At 46.2% G+C, this 17398-nt stretch overlaps 1 protein-coding gene across 1 annotated transcript in view; it reads left to right on the top strand.

The window, feature by feature from the left end:
* LOC126183719 (U-scoloptoxin(01)-Cw1a-like) overlaps positions 1-17398 on the top strand; it is a 114836-nt gene that overhangs the window by 76344 nt on the left and 21094 nt on the right. Inside the window, exon 2 of the mRNA XM_049925906.1 lies at positions 7029-7213. Coding sequence (XP_049781863.1) covers positions 7029-7213 — 185 coding nt within the window. The remainder of the gene's footprint in view (positions 1-7028; positions 7214-17398) is intronic.

The raw sequence follows: 17398 nt of genomic DNA, 5'->3' as shown, positions 1-17398 counted from the left end.
CTGTCACTTGACCACGTTCGAAGTCCGTGAGACGGCCCATTCTGCTGTCTTACGATTTCTAATTACTACTGTGGTCGCTGGTATGGAGTACCTGTCAGTAGGTGGCATCACAATGTACCAAATATGAAAAACGTATTTTCTTGGGGCTGTCCGGATACTTTTGATAACATAGTGTACATAGTTCTTCATGCAGTCACACTTATATACCGTCCGTTCCCTACCTACACTGTTGGCTGGCGGTGGCAAATTACGTCTTGTTAGCTCACTCAAAATGTATACAATTGAATAAAGTCAGAGTACGTCGCGGGTCATAAGCTGGTGTCAACAACTCGCAGAATCTCTTGTAGTCGGTCAGCGATCAAAATATTTCTTTACGAATGCCGTACAGTCTAGGATCGGTATTCTAGTCAGGCAAAAAAGCCGTGAGCATTGAGAGAATCATCCAACCGACGCCCCAGACTGAAGATAGCCGTCTGATAAAACACCGTATCCTGCTTCGTGAAGACGTCCGAAACCGCCTGCGGCACATCCTTGTCTGACAAGAATCTTCAACTCTTCAAGACCTTTGTTAAGCGATCGAAGGCGTGATAATGGCATGGGGGGAGATCAGGAGTACAATGCGGATGCTAGAGTGTCTCCAACTTGAGTCGGCGTAACTTTTGTGTTACGATATTTGCCTTACGGGGACGTGCCTTATAATGAAGCAGCATCACTCGTTGTCCCAGTTTTCCCTGAAGTTTCATCTTAATTGCATGCCGTAATTTCTCCAGAATTTCTCATTACCGTTGTCCAGTAATGGAGGCACCATGATCCTTGAAATCAATAACCAATGGGCCCCGGTAATCAATGAATAGGGTGAGCATCACTGTTCCAGCAGATGACTGTCTCTTGAACTTCTTGGGACGGGAAGACGACGGAGATACCACTGCATCGTCGACGCTTTCGACTCCGGTTCTCAGTAGTAGCAGCCAAGGAAAGAATAAGAGCACGTCAGTCCTGTCTGGACACATATGGTAATAACGTCGTCATAGTTCACGTTCTCGATTTACTGCACGCTCGTCGTAAAGATAGAATGCCTCACTGATTCCTTACCTACATGTCAGTGCGTGTATATCCGCAACCGAGTAACGCTGTGTTGCATACACACGGCAGCAACGCCCTCAAGCGGAAACTTTTTGATTGCTCCTCACAGTAACACAATGTGAGCTAACAGTGTGCCCATGTTTTGCGACTAGAGTAAGAAGTTAATACTCTCTGCTAGTGGAAATACTGCTTCCTGGAAATGGTCACGCAGGGTGGGAGGGGAGAGGGAGGGAAGGTCACTGACAATCAGTGGCGATGGTACGTTGGAGTGTACATATCTTCCAAGTCTCTCATTTTCTGTAAAATATCCCATAAACCACACAGCAGTCCCATCATTTACAGCGTCCGCGATGCCGACAAATGTGGAACTTTCGCACCCACCTCACACTGCTACCACCTGCCTCAGGTACCAACCAAGTATTGGCCACACGAAATAACCCTTCAATTCTCTGCAGGTTGGCTCTTCGCTTGGTAATGGTTCCTTTGCCAACCCATTAAGAAGTGGCAGTGTCTTTCTGTCGTCCCCTTCAGCTTAGCAATTCGCCTCCGTAGCCGACTCCGCTATCACATGCCTGTGGTTGCGCCCCTGTCGGAGGCAGCCGGTTCAAAACCTGGTGCTGGAAGAAATTTTCGCATCACAATTTAACCTGGATTAGATTCAGAGCTTCCTATAGAGTAGAGACATAAGACACTGTTCATGGTGATCCGTCAGTCGGATTCGAACATTAAGCACGATGGGCCACTCGGTGTTAATCAAGAGAAGTAGCGCATGTGCCACAACTGTGTTCCACAATGTCCCTTCTCCCATTATAATACAACACAAACGTCAGACTACACTACGCACATACCCATTACAATGGAATAAACTGAACAGATACACTTCAGGCACAACTCTCATACACTGTCATAAGAAGCCATTTTCTACGGAGCAAAAAATCCCTTTCCAGCCAGGTGGCTGAAGAAACTCTCAGTGTCTACCTTCGAGCAGAGGCATACGACTTGGTTTATTGAGGCTTAGCAGTACTGCTCTCGTGACCCGCTGGTCACCTAATAATGCGTGTGACTGAATCCCATATTTTTTGCAGAGCATCATCACAGAGAATGAGTACAGATACTAAAATCACGATCTCCAACAGAATAAGGAACCATCATGCTCTGCATCACATTTTAATAGACGTCCAACTATGTCCCATCAACTTTTTGATCGTACCAAAAAAAGAGATTTCCGTTGATGTCAAGAAAGACACATTTTGGCGAATGGAGATATGTTGAAATGACAGAACTGCTTCATCTGTTCGCTTTATTACATGATGGCATATTCCGTAGTTTTGGTGCATTTTCTACTAAATATAAATAATTTTCTGCAAACATTGTGTAGTAAATAGCAGAAAATACTTAATTTTGTATCACATGTCAGAACTTGTTTCCGTTTTATTCCCATATTGATCACGGGAAGAGTGACTGCATACCTGCCTCTATGCGCAATTAGTCTAATCATATTTTAGTGGTCCCTACAAGAGCGATGCCTATGGTGTTGAAAATGTTCCTAGGTTCTTCACTTAATGCTGGTTTTTCAACCTTTGTAAGTAGGTTTTCGTGGAATAAGTTCCATTTGTCTTGAAGAAACAGTCAATTCAAGGCATTTCCGCGACGCTTCCCCTGAGTTGAACAAATCTGTGGCCATTAGTGCTGCCGTTCTTTGTACACGTTCAATATCCTTATTAGTCCAATTTGTATGGGTCCCAGACACTTAAGCAATATTCTTATGTGGGACGCACAAGTGTTTCAATAGTTGTCGCCTTTGTAGAACGAGTGAATTTCCCAGTACCCTGCCAATGAACCTCCTTTACCATATTGAGCCTATGTCATCATTTCATTTTATGTCCCCACAAGCTGTTATACCTAGTTATCTGTATGAGCTGACGGATTGCAGTTGTCACTTAATGATGTTGTATTCATGGGCTACTCTACGGCTAGCCATTAAAATTGCAATACCATAGGGTAGAAAGAAACACAACAGAGGGAAGGAAATACAGTATTAACCTGACTACACAGCAGATGTTGGAAGAGATCACCATTCATCTGTTGGCACATTTTGGTACTGTTCAGCAATGTGCTGAATGCGGATCGAAGGTGGACTGCTAGAATCGCAGCAGTCTCATCCCAAATGTTCTGCAGCAGTTGTTAGAGAGACTATGAGGGCTGTTGCGGTAAACCTTGGACTTGAGGGCTCCCCACGCAAAGTAATCGAACACTGACAGATCAGGTAACCTGGATGGCCAGCTAGGGCCGCGACAAGACTGACTTCTAACAACTCTGTCAGGCGTCAGAATTGTGTGAATGTGCTCCAAGGTTCGGCCGGCTGCATGAGCAATTGCTCCGTCCTGTTGGAAGTAATTGTAGTTTCTTCCTCCTCCGCTCCCCATAACCTGTGATTCTGTGAGTTGATATAACCACTCATGTGAAACCAGGCTTCATCAGACATAGAGACCAGATCCATGTCCAAGCTATTCATTGTTATCTTAATGAACAGCCATTCACAAAAGTGGAAGCGCCGAGGAGCATCCGCTGGTTTTATTGCATCAGCAACAGACTCTCGGTAGGGATGCAAGTGCAAGTCCAGTTGGAGTATTCGTCCACACAATCGGCGTGATATGGTGGTCTCTTACAACAGACGTTGCGTTAATTTGGTAGGACTCTGAAGCATTTTCTGGTGAACTGCCGCCACGTTTTCTGGTTTGCAGGCAAATTTCGGAATGCTTTTTGGCTTGTTCAAAACAGATCCTGTCTGACGCCAATTTTGGACTAAGCGTTGTACGGCACTCTTTGCTGGCACTTTGACACGATTAAACTTCTCAGCAAACAGTTGACCACACCATTCTCACGACATTGTTGTCACGTAACTTTCCACAATTAACACCCGCTACTCCACTGTGAGTACGATCGTCCCCTTTGCACTGCTCCACTCACACTGACACAGCCCTCACTACGCTCTGAACCGCTGTAGATCACATGGCGGGCGTACACGTAGTGTGCCCTTTTCGGGTGGTTATATGCATACATTCACGTCCACTTGTATCCACTCATCCAGACCACTTTTATTTGCCCCATCCTGTATATGCAAGTGATGAACCTTTAAAAGCAACCGCACACAGTAGGCAGGCGTAACGTCAGTCTGTACATAAGGAAAAATTACGCTGCTGGTTTCTCATATAGTAATCGCATTTGAATGTTGGTAGTGTACCAGCACGTTTCGGAAATCGATAGCGGCAGGATCGAGACCTGTCGAGACTGTGGTTTATCGTTCTGCAGTATTGCTGCTCGCGTTTGAAGGGATCCTACAGATGGCATGAGAATAATGAATCGATGGGCTCAGGAAGGCCATACTTAACGCCATGTATGATCTCAGTGGCCTTACACGACTAACACCCGAGAGGACAGATATTTTTTATGCTCGGACGAGTGGAGTAGTACAGCCATGTCAGCACATTTTGTCAGGCATTGGGCTTGTTTGCAGCGAGACAAGTATCCACACAGACAGTGCAGTGACGTCTGGTGCATCAGACGACCATGCGGCAGAAAAGCGAGGATCGCTGACTGGTGCACCCCGCAATACCCCCCCCCCCTCCCCCCCCACAAAAAAAAGCGTGTGGTACCACGGTCTGGTGCAACTCTTTCAATCGCCACCTGGGCGATTTGCATGTCTTTAAAACCAATGGTACCCGGTTTTTCTTGTACGGTCACCCATCCAAGTACTAGTCAGGCCCAGCATTACTTACCTTCGGTGATCGGGCACGAACCATTGTTACCAAAGACAACACATGGCACCAGGCCGTATTTTCAGACGAGTTCCGGTTTTCTGCACTACATCACGGTGAATGTATCGATCGATGTATCAAAGGAGAACGAACGTCGTCGGATTGCGATCATCGTCAACATACAGGCCCTGAACCTTGGCCTGATGCTATTGGTGTCACTGTGTACGGTCATAGCATGAAATGATACACTACTGGCCATTAAAATTGCTACACCAAGAAGAAATGCAGATGATAAGCGGGTATTCATTGGACAAATATATTATACTACAACTGACATGTGATTACATTTTCACGCAATTTGGGTGCACAGATCCTGAGAAATCAGTACGCAGAACAACCACCTCTGGCCGTAATAACGGCCTTGATACGCCTGGGCATTGAGTCAAACAGAGCTTGGATGGCGTGTACAGGTACAGCTGCCCATGCAGCTCCAACACGATACCACAGTTCATCAAGAGTAGTGACTGGCATATTGTGAGGAGCCAGTTGCTCCGCCACCATTGACCAGACGTTTTCAATTGGTGAGAGATCTGGAGAATGTGCTGGCCAGGGCAGCAGTCAAACATTTTCTGTATCCAGAGAGGTCCGTACAGGACCTGCAACATGCGGTCGTGCATTATCCTACTGAAATGTAGGGTTTTGCAGGTATCGAATGAAGGATAGAGCCACGGGTCGTAACACATCTGAAATGTAATGTCCACTGTTAAAAAGTGCCGTCAATGCTAACAAGAGGTGACCGAGACCTGTAACCAGTGGCACCCCATACCATCATGCCGGGTGATACGCCAGTATGGCGGTGACGAATACTCGCTTCCAATGTTCGTTCACCGCGATGTCACCAAACACGGATGCGACCATCATGGTGCTGTAAATGGAACCTGGATTCATCAGAAAAAATGACGTTTTGCCATTCGTGCACCCAGGGTTGGGTTGGTTTGGGTTGTTTGGGGAAGGAGACCAGACAGCGAGGTTATCAGTCTTATCGGATTAGGGAAGGATGGGGAAAGAAGTCGGCCGTGCCCTTTCAAAGAACCATCCCGGTATTTGCCTGGACCGATTTAGGGAAATCACGGAAAACCTAAATCAGGATGGCCGGACGCGGGATTGAACCGTCGTCCTCCCGAATGCGAGTCCAGTGTCTAACCACTGCGTCACCTCGCTCGGTCGTGCACCCAGATTCGTCGTCGAGTACACCATCGCAGGCGCTCCTGTCTGTGATTTAGCGTCAAGGGTAACCATAGTCATGGTCTCCGAGCTGATAGTCAATGCTGCTGCAAACGTCGTCGAACTGTTCGTGCATATGGTTGTTGTCTGGCAAACGTCCCCATCTGTTGACTTAGGGATCGAGACGTGGCTGCACGATCCGTTACAACCAAGCGGATAAGATGCCTGTTATCTCGACTGCTAGTGATTCGAGGCCGTTGGAAACCAGCACGGCGTTCCGTATTACCCTCCGGAACCCACCGATTCCATATTCTGCTATCAGTCATTGAATCTCGACCAACGCGAGCAGCAATGTCGCGATACGATAAACCGCAATCGCGATAGGCTACAATCCGACGTTTATCAAAGTCGGAATCGTGATGGTACGCGTTTCTCCTCCTTACACGAGGCATCACAACAACGTTTCACCAGGCAACGCCGGTCAACTGCTATTTGTGTATGAGAAATCGGTTGGAAACTTTCCTCATGTCAGCACATTGTAGGTGTCGCCACTGGCACCAACCTTGTGTGAATGCTTTGAAAAGCTAATCATTTGCATATCACAGCATCTTCTTCCTGTCGGTTAAATGTCGCGTCTATAGCACGTCATCTTCGTGGTGGAGCAATTTTAATGGCCAGTAGTGTAATTATATCTGTCGTCCAAGCTCATGCCCTGCCATTTCACTGTTGCTACCAGAGCTGGTAGCTGTGTGCTCTACATTTCTCACACTGTGTACCCCTAAACCACTTACAAATTCAATCAAGTATTCTTACTGCTTTATTGCATACGCACAACAAGTAAAATTTCGTGATTTACTATCGTTGCTGGCGTTTTTCTTTTGACGTTCCCAAGTTTACATTACTACAGTTAGCAATGCACATGACTTACCACGCTAGTGGCTGAGTGCTAACGTCTGTGTGCAGCGCCGGCGGTGCTAGGCGGCGTGTCGATCCTGTTCCCGCTGCCGGCCCCGCGCGACCCCTACCACGAGCTGCACCTGCCGCGCGACCCGCCACTCTACCCGCAGCTGCACTCGCCGCCGCACACCGCCTTCTCCTGCGCCGGCCGCTCCTGGGGGCTCTACGCAGACGTCGATGCTGCCTGCCAGGTAAACGAGACGCTGATCCACTTTGTCTAGTTTTGTATCCAAAGAAATCCTGCCACCTCAGTCTTATGAGGGGCGTTCAGTAACTAATGCAACACATTTATTTTTTTCTGAAAGCAGGTTAGTTTTATTCACGATTCCAATATGCTATAGTATTCCACACTCTTTTGGCTGCGAACACCTATTTATCAACATAATCTCCGTTTCAGCCTCGTAAGACGCAAGCAATTCTGCACCGATGCTCCTACGTTGCTTTCAGTACCCCAACTGGTGGACGAATGTGTCAGCATTACCAACAGCCGGCCGGAGTGGCCGAGCGGTTCTAGGCGCTTCAGTGTGGAACCGCGCCACCGCTACGGACGCAGGTTCGAATCCTGCCTTGGGCTTCGATGTGTGTGATGTCCTTAGGTTAGTTAGGTTTAAGTAGTTCTAAGTTCTAGGGGACTGATGACCTCAGATGTTAAGTCCCATAGTGCACAGAGCCATTTGAACCATTTGAACTACCAACAGAGACATCCAGTTGAGCAATGAGGTGTTTGATTGTCATCCGTCGATCGCCTCCAATGAGAATGTCCACACGTTCTGACACTGTAGGAGTCACAGATGTGTGCGACGGACCTGCATGCGGGAGATCGGACAAGTTAGCGCGACCTTGTTGCGATGGTCAAGGACGCGTCGCCCTAAGACTTATGGTGCTTTTGTTCACTGCCAAGTCTCCGTAGACATTCTGCAAGCGCTTGTGAATATATATGATACTCTTGTTTCCGATTAAAAAAAAAAAATCTCAGTGACAGCTCTCTGCTTGGAACGCACCTCCGTTACGGACGCCAATTTGAGGGCTACGTGTAGCGCCGCCATCTATCGTAACTTCATGAAGCAACAGGGACTGAAGTGGGTATATTCCTCGATCTCAGATAGAGATTCAGTATTTTTCCAACCGAAGTTGGCAGAGAGAAAAAAATTGTAGCATTAGTTATTCAACGCTCCTCGTATGTTGCCTGACAATCTCGGATAACTCTTACCCTTATATTTGACACACGAAAATTTTAAATTATTGGACAAAGTTGAATGCTTATTTCGTTGTCAGGTGTATCATAATTAATAGCAAAAATTAACACGGGATAAATAACACGGTAATTGAAAACGAAACGTTCCAACAAACGTGGCCCCGCAAACGAGCTATTTGGGAGGTAATTTTGAATGTATGGTTATGATCCGATACTGATTTGGGTATGAAATATTGTCCTAGTTAGTATAAGTGTGTTTGAAATGTGAACTTTTAGATCAATTGTGTTCAAATTTCAGCCGCGGGCTACGTTAACAAGAAATGAAATACTCCTTTAGCCCGTTACGCGTTACAGTTTACTGTGCTCTTATATGTCGTCCTCGTATTTAGATGCAATACCCCAGTCGTCTCTACAGTGAGTTGTGAAACCTTCCAAGCAAAAAAATGGGTTCAAATGGCACTGAGTACTTAGGACTTAACATCTGTGGTCATCAGTCCCCTAGAACTTAGATCTACTTAAACCTAACTAACCTAAGGACATCACACACATCCATGCCCGAGGCAGGATTCGAACCTGCGACCGTAGCGGTCATGCGGTTCCAGACTGAAGCGCCTAGAACTGCAAGGCCACACCGGCCGGCCCTTCCAAGCACCCTTGGATCATCTCGTATAGATTAACAAGTTCGCTGCTCCACTTCAACGTCATCAACGGTAGTACTGTACTCTTCTCTTCTGATAGGACTCCAGGTAGAAAAAACAGAGGACTGAGGCTACCTGATCCTGGAGGCCAAGGTGTAGACCATGCTCCAGCTGTCCAGCCTGGACCATATTGGGCTAAACTTCAGCAGCGTTCTCGAAACAACCTTAGCAACATGTGAGCGGACCCACAACATTTCGATCTAGTCCCCATACAATTCGACTCAAATTTTACTCATGGCCCATGGTTGGGAATGTCGTACATGAATGTGACTTACTGACACCTATCACTTCTGATGTAAGACGACTCTAACCGTAATATCATGTTGTTGCCATCACCTATACGAGACAAAACTTGCAACATTCCCATTAATGTTGCCCCCAAAAGGAAACCCAATATCGCCGATCCCAGCGAAAGCACATCATTACCACCCACTCCTCATAAATTATACCATGGTGGGTCTAATCTTCTCTTTCCCATCAAATACGGTCTAACCACAGACATGTTCGCACCTGTTTCCAATAAAAAGTTGTGTTTCCTTCCATCCATTAAGCAATTTAAGCAAAATTCCCCCTCTGCACTCGATTCAGTTATGCTAAAATTTACTGGGAGCGTCACTCTGGCCCCAGAGACCTCAGTATGGTTTAATTCCAGGTTATTCCCATTCCGTGTCGTCCTGTAATGTCCCCTCATGTCCCCTATACCGCCTACAGTCCCGTTCTCGATATCCTGCCCTTCCTCATTTTCAAGGGCGCCTGGGGACAAGAGTGGGGGTGAGGGAAGGAGGCACCCTCCTAGCTCTCAGAGAAAGGAAAAAAAATATTTTATTCAACAAAATGTTTTAAAACACGGTATGACGCAGGTTTTTAAGTGTTGGAACAGCACCTTACTTACGGGTACTTTGCAATCACGAAGTCACCTTTAGTCTTTCAATCAAAAATACTCCGTACCCCATATCTAGTCCTCCCACCTTAAAAACTATCGTCTGGGCACCCTTGCACATTTTCTACTCATTGACTAATGGGAAGCCCGTCGTATGTAGCCACGATGGTAACATCTGACGTCAGCGGAAGGAAACACTTCTATCGCGGACACGAGTCACTGTGTCTATTTCTACTATGGCTGTTGCCGTTTCTAATGCTTCCACAAAGTCTTCCGAAAATTCAGCTCTTACCTTCATCGATACATCGGAAGGTAACACCCATAGTATGTGTCAAACGCTGTTTGTTCTGCTTCCTGCAGAAGTATCTTACTCGTGTTATCACTTACAGTCGACTCATATCTATTGACACTGATTTACCTTATTCTATCCGCGAAACTTTCTGTAGATTCGCCCACTCTTTGTTATGCAGTAGTTAATTGCTCCCGATAATATCTACAACTATTTTGTCTCCTATAACGCTGCAACGAGCCTTTCCTCAGCACTTCAAATGTCTGAGCAATTCTTAATTCCTCATAATACAGCACAACCGTTTGCGCGTCTCCAACTCAACGTAACGTGCCCATGTCCAACAATTGCCCCTCTGACAAACAAGCCAGCTTGCAACTGTTAACAGGTTGTCCACAAACGCCACTTATCCTAGAAAACACTGAACACCTCTGTAGTGGTAATCCCTTGTTTCCCATTACTCATTATGAAGCCCGTGTCTACATCAGTAGGAAGAAATGAAGAAAGAGCGATTAGAGTTTAACATCCCGTCGACAGCCTGGCATAATGACAGGATGGAGAAGGAAATCAGTTGTGCCTTTTTCAAAGGAACGTTCTCGGTATTTATCTGGGGCGAATAAGGGAAATCATGGAAAAAACAAATATGGATGGCCGGGCAAGGTTTGAACAGTCATCCTTCCAATGCGAGCACAGTGTGCTACATCGCCACCTCATACAGCTACATCAATAGCAAAAAATATCACAATAAAGGACTTAATATTAACTAAGAAACTCCACAAATCATTCTTAATCCTTACGCCTGAATGCCAACCTTGCAAACTCTCTACATTCTCTGGAATAACGCTCAGGCCTTTTTATATTTAACACAGGTCTCCACTGTAGTTTAAGTGTTTGGAACACTACGCCCCTGAAAATTACACTGCACACAACTAAATGGGTGCAAGCTAGCATTTGTTTCTTTAGTTTTCCCCCTAAACTCCCTTAAATCGTCGCCTGAGTCCACTTTCACGAATTGAACCTTGAGCCCAACTCGCCAAGCTAATCGACCAGACAGTGTCAACCACTGTAATGAATACAGCCAAAACACTGGTGTCACTCACCACGCTGCGTTGACGATGCTGACCCGTGAAGTCGCTCGATCACACTGGCAGCACTTCTGGCTCCAGCGAAACAGAATCATGGAGCGAAATCCCCACGCGTGGAAGGTTATCCTAACCCAGAAAATTGATTGTGAGTAGGTCCGTGCTTTTAAGATCTAAGCTGTGAGTTTAATGTGCACAATTTTACTAGATGACGCTAATTTTTTATGGCCCAAGCTGTAGATCTCGAAAGTGGACACTTATGCAAACAATAATTAAGTGAAACGAGTGTAACAGAAATAGTATATCATTTAAATACGATGATTTATTCACCAAAACCATCAATCGTATGCGCAAACTATGAGAAAATGTGCACTGATTTAAAACACAAAAGCTAGAAATCTAATTAAAGGCTTTAATTGAGTAACAGTGTTACTCGATTGAACGAGAAAGTAAGCCTTCCTGACTGTAATATCGATAAAAAGGTGAACTGCAAGGCTTGTGAATTCTACATGACAGTGACTCTAGACCAGGTGACTAATTGCAAAACGGACACACCAAGGTGAATTTGAGACAGAAATTCAAGTGAGGTCCAAGAATGCCCTAGCTATCGGTGCTGCTATTTTTACTCACCATAATGATGCACGAACGCCGTGATAAACACTGCCGTCGTGCGCATGGCTCTTGTTTGAAAACGAGGGTGTCGGCCGCTGTGACCGAGTGGTTCTAGGTGTTTCAGTCCGGAACCGCGCTGCTGCTACGGTCGCAGGTTCGAATCCTGCTTCGGGCATGGATGTGTGTGATGTTCTTAGGTTAGTTAGGTTTAAGTAGTTCTAAGTCTAGGGGACTGATGACCTCAGATGTTAAGTCCCATAGTGCTCAGAGCCATTTTTTGAAGACGAGGGTGTGTTGCTACTGGTCCAGCTTCATTGCCGGCTCGTTTGTTATGTGGCGCTGATCTCTGTCTCCCACGTACGCAGCTGACATGCGTAAGATGTGCACAGGTACACATCCGTGATAACTCAATATCCGCACTTGTTACGTCTGTGTATGAAAATCTCTGTGCGAACTCTACCACATCTTCTAAAAATTCTTTTACATCCGAACACTATTGCGTTCTCCGAAGAAGTCCGTCTACATGAAGAATACTTGCACGTCTTCTGAAAAAATCTTAAGCAGTGCACTCCTCCACGTCTTCAGAAGTAATCCCCTAGACTTTCTTTCATGGATTCTAACGTCCAGCTTTCTTTTCCCGCCAAACTATGCCTGCTCGCCAGTGGTGTAAGATGCAGAAAATAGTGGTCCAATAGCGAGGCATTTTCTAAGTTTTGAATCCTGCATGCGTCGCATTTGATGCCAATCACACCACAAAACTCCCTCCTATTACTAAAAAATTGCTGCTTCAGCGGTGTCTCCGTGATGTCACTGAGTAAAGTACCAATGGCACATTTTCGTGAGCAGCAACTAGCCTTGCATTAGAAGCCCCCTGAAATACAGAGAGCAATGCACGAAGCTAGGCCATCATTGCTGTAGGCTGTGTTTTCTTCCAAAAAGCGTCCTATGGATATCTGCAAAGACCACTTGAAAAACACGAAAAAGCTGCGCTCTCCTGCTGCTCCCTAGCACTATTTCAGCCACTGGGCATGCCGGGGCAAAAGATACACAATAACCCCTACCCCATGCTCCGCTCTGACATCCTCACTTCCATGAAGTCAGCATCTGAGCTACCAACCTGCTCTCTCACCAAAGACTCGTTTTTATCTCCACATTCCGTATCCGGTCGTATCACATCCCACGCACTGTGCGTTCTCATGCACACGAAAACCTTCCAATAACGAGTGAGTTCAGCACAATATTAAATGAAAAAGGAAATTAAATTGGCATACAGATTAGCCTGCCGCAGTTCAGTAAATGCAGAACTATTGTTTTTAGGATGATACCCAAGTCGATGAGTGCATACTACCAATTCCTTAGCTGTTGTGGAATTAGAAGTGAGAAGTGGTTCATTAAAAACATCATTTTTTATATAGGTCAGGGTGGATGACCTCTATGGTGGGTGACTGCAGCTGGACTGCTAGTGGTGAGATAGGCATATAGCTCGCCGCCCTACACAAGATTGCAGTGGTATGCAGGTGGTTACCACATGATTGACCATCATTTCGTCATGAAAACAGAAGTTTTAAGTATTCCTTTTCATTCCACGGAATAGTGACAGATGGGCAGTTTCTTCTGAATTCATAGATTCCACCATCGTGTTTCTATGATGTCTTGTTATTCCCCACCATACACGAAACAGGATAGGGAGAAACAATGAATTCACTCTCCCCAAGCATTCTTGATGCTGCAAGATAGAGCTGGTGATGTTATACTTGATCCAGTCGTCCATGGCAACAATACTTCTGAGACCTCTATAGACGCTTGTGAAACTGGACTGTTAGCAGTCAGGCAGGCCTGTAGCTTTCCACGTGAGGCGTTGTTGTGGTGGTGTAGCACGTGGATCTGGTGGTCGACCAGTGTTCCGCTATGAAAAGAGCAATGTTAAGTATTATTAGTATTATTTTTATTCCATAACAAACTACAACAATCGTGATAGTGCAGGGCGGCGATCAGCTCCCTCCAAGGCACCGGCGTTCTTAGGTTATCAAGCAGGCTCTTGTCATGTCAGAGTGCGGCGCCGCCCTGAGCAACGGACAGCGGCTTGGGAAAGCAGCGAGGTCAGCAGTCCGCCATGTCGCTGACAGGACCAAACGCAAGGCAGCGAAAGTCAGCCAGTGTAGATAGCTTCACCGTCTGGCACGCATGCACAACTCGGTTCAGGACACGCTGTGCGTGCAAAATCAAACTTTGGATCCCAGTGCGGATGGCAGTGGCTCACAGTGGTGATATGTGCCGGCACAAGAGAAAACAATCAGGAAGTGTTTGACGACACTGGCGGTTACTGACAGAAACAACGTTATATCTCATACGCGGTGACAATGAGATACAACGTTTGCTCATACAGGCAGTGACGGACAGGAACGGTTTGATGGTTTACACTGAACCATGGACCTCGAATTTGCGGCCAACAGCAGTTGGAGGCCAGCCAGCATGTGGCCCACAGGTCGGAAGGCACAAAGTCAGCAACATTTAGACATAATGCTGATAGAAAGCCTGCAGCAAATGGAGGCAACGGTCGGTGGTGGCAGCTTGCTGACCCATCTTGAACCATAGACTAGCGTAAGACCTCCACTCATAGCTGGGCCCTGGTCGTGACTCCCTGATGCTTGACTAAAAAAAAAAAAAAATGGCTCTGAGCACTATGGGACTTAACATCTATGGTCATCAGTCCCCTAGAACTTAGAACTACTTAAACCTAACTAACCTAAGGACAGCACACAACACCCAGCCATCACGAGGCAGAGAAAATCCCTGACCCCGCCGGGAATCGAACCCGGGAAACCGGGCGTGGGAAGCGATAACGCTACCGCACGACCACGAGATGCGGGCGATGCTTGACTAAAGCTGGCGGTATACAAGGTTTAACAAAATGATGTTTTAAAAATTGTAGATATAATTCGAAACGTTTGTATAAGGAACCTATAGCCATAAATGTGAAATAAAAGTTTCTGCATAACTATGCACTTACTATGCACTTAATAAGCTAAATGAAAAACCAGACTACTGTAGTTTGGAAAAATTTCACTGGCAAAACAGTACAGTACAATCAGATATTGTAAATCATTGGCTTCACTACTTTAGAGTAAATGTTCAATGTGCTGATCAACTTCCTTACCTAATGTGCAATGACGAACTATGTGTTGTCTGATTCTCTGTCAGATTCCACACTCCCCTCTGATGGTATCAGATGGTGTAAAGATGCTCAATAAGCTCACTAACTTTTCCTATTAACGTTGAGTACACAAGGCACTTAATCCCCCAGAGGATATATTCTAGAGGTGGCGTGACACGGGCGGGGGGTTCGTTGTAGGGGAGCACGAAGGCCAAGGAATTGCACGTCCGCTTCTAGTTGTGTGTTGGGTATGCTCTGGCCTGACGACCAAATTGCCACGTAATTGCAAAGGGAACGTCCTCCAGAAATTCAGGCAAGGCATACTCCAGAAAGTGCAAATAATGTGAACCATTTAAACGATCTGGTAAGACGTGTGGCTCAAGAAGGTGATCTTCAAGAACTACAGCTCAATTGTTTACTGATAATCACACCGGGTAACTTCTCGTAAGGATAGTGCGTGGATTATCAACAGTCCATTGCTGGATATTGTGGGAATTAAAAATACCCTTCCTTGACTCATCGCTAAACAGCACGAGGTCTGGGAAAGTGGTGCAGCGGCACACTGTCGAAGGAACAACTTTGAGAATTGCTGCCAAGGTTCAAACTCAGGCTGACCCATAGTTTAGACTGGGTGATCAAGGGAATGGATGTAGAAGCGCATCATGAAAAACCCAACAGACACTCATGTAATCTACGTGCATTGCGTGGGCAATTAAACGTGTGCTTTCGCGTGAAGTGGTAGCTAAATGTTCCATCACGTCTTCCTCAAATTCAGCGGATCGTGTCCCCCTAGTGCCTTCCTGTTGTGTATCACCTGACACGGCTCCTCTCTTCCTCAGTCGACGATCAACTCTAACGAATAATGGGATGCTAGGAAGTCGTATGTTTGGGTATCTTCCTGTGTACAACCGAAAAGCTGCACTGGCATTCCCGAGAGATTCGCCATAACAAAAATGCAGATTAGCAAGCTCTCCAAATGTGTAAATTACCTACCCTCCATGAAGTCGAAAATTAACTACAGTACGCACCATAAGCACATAAGCAGACAACTGTACACTGTCTCACATTGACTAACTGTATGTTTGCAACACAGCGCCAGTGGGTGAAGTGAGTGGACTGGAGGACGAAAAGCACAACGGACACAACTTCCGGTACACTGGCTTTAGACAGACCACTGTAGTTATGTGATTACAATCTTCAAAAATGGTTCAAATGGCTCTGAGCACTATGGGCCTTTACAGCTATGGTCATCAGTCCCCTAGAACTTAGAACTACTTAAACCTAACTAACCTAAGGACATCACACAACACCCAGTCATCACGAGGCAGAGAAAATCCCTGACCCCGCCGGGAATCGAACCCGGGAACCCGGGCGTGATAAGCGAGAACGCTACCGCACGACCACGAGCTGCGGACGATTACAATCTTCCATTCGCAGCAATAACATAACGTCCATGGATGGAAGGGTACTTAACAAAGTGATAGGTCAAATATCTCCTACTGCTGTACAAACTTAATTTCACATTTCTCGCTATAGGTTCCTTATATCAAAACGTTCTGAATGTCACCTCTACAAAATCCCAAATTTTGAAAGCGTCATTCTGTTACACTGTGTGTACGAAAGCCTGGTCCGCTACTGTTTCTGAAACAACAGGATCAAGGCATAACGCATGACTGTTGATAGCATTGGTCCATCTTACCCATCGTGTCAGCACCTTCACAGCCCTGGCCGTGTTCTAACAGTAAGGCAACTTCTCCTCGCAGAGGTCCAAGGTGGCGTCTTCTCCAATACACCGAACTCAATACATCTTCTCGTGCAAGATCACCTAAATATTGAGGTGTTTTTCATCACCTGGCTTATGGCTTTTTTTTTGCTGAGATGGACACAAGAGTCTGCTGCTTCGCCAGATGGGAACATGGACCACTAGTATATTTAATGAGACGCTAGTAGGGTGACTTGACGATGGTGACTCGGTGGCGTCCTTTGACCCCCAGCCAACAGAGACTACCTCAGCAAAGTAACCATTCACGTGCTTGGATAACATCAGGCGAAAGCGAAGGGTGGCTGACTTCCTCGCAGCGGTCAGGCTGACATCAGGGTTACAGAAGCAGCAGGCTCAGGTATAAAACGGCCATACTGTCCCGGCAGTTGACTAGTCGCAAGGTGCACTGGTGTACTGGACCCAAACCCAGGACCCCTTGAAGATGCCCAGAAACCAGCTGAGGTCATCCCACAAGGTGGCCCCTCTTATTGGTCCCAGCTCATGCCCCGTAGCATCAGATGTAGCAGCGCCTCATAGGCCAGCAGCTAGCAGATGATGCAGATACATGTAGACAAAGCCGAATGGCCTAAATAGGACCACTGAATGGCGCAGAGTAGGCCTTGCTGAAGACAGCACTTGAAAACAAGATACTGCTAGACTCAAGCGACAAGTTCTTATAGTCTGGTTTTGTTATGACATGGGATAAT

The sequence above is a fragment of the Schistocerca cancellata genome, chromosome 4 (genome assembly GCF_023864275.1).
Source record: "Schistocerca cancellata isolate TAMUIC-IGC-003103 chromosome 4, iqSchCanc2.1, whole genome shotgun sequence".
In the NCBI taxonomy this organism is placed as follows: Eukaryota; Metazoa; Arthropoda; class Insecta; order Orthoptera; family Acrididae; genus Schistocerca; species Schistocerca cancellata.
The sequence above is the reverse complement of the archived record's forward strand: the minus strand, read 5'-3'. Positions and strand labels throughout refer to the sequence as shown.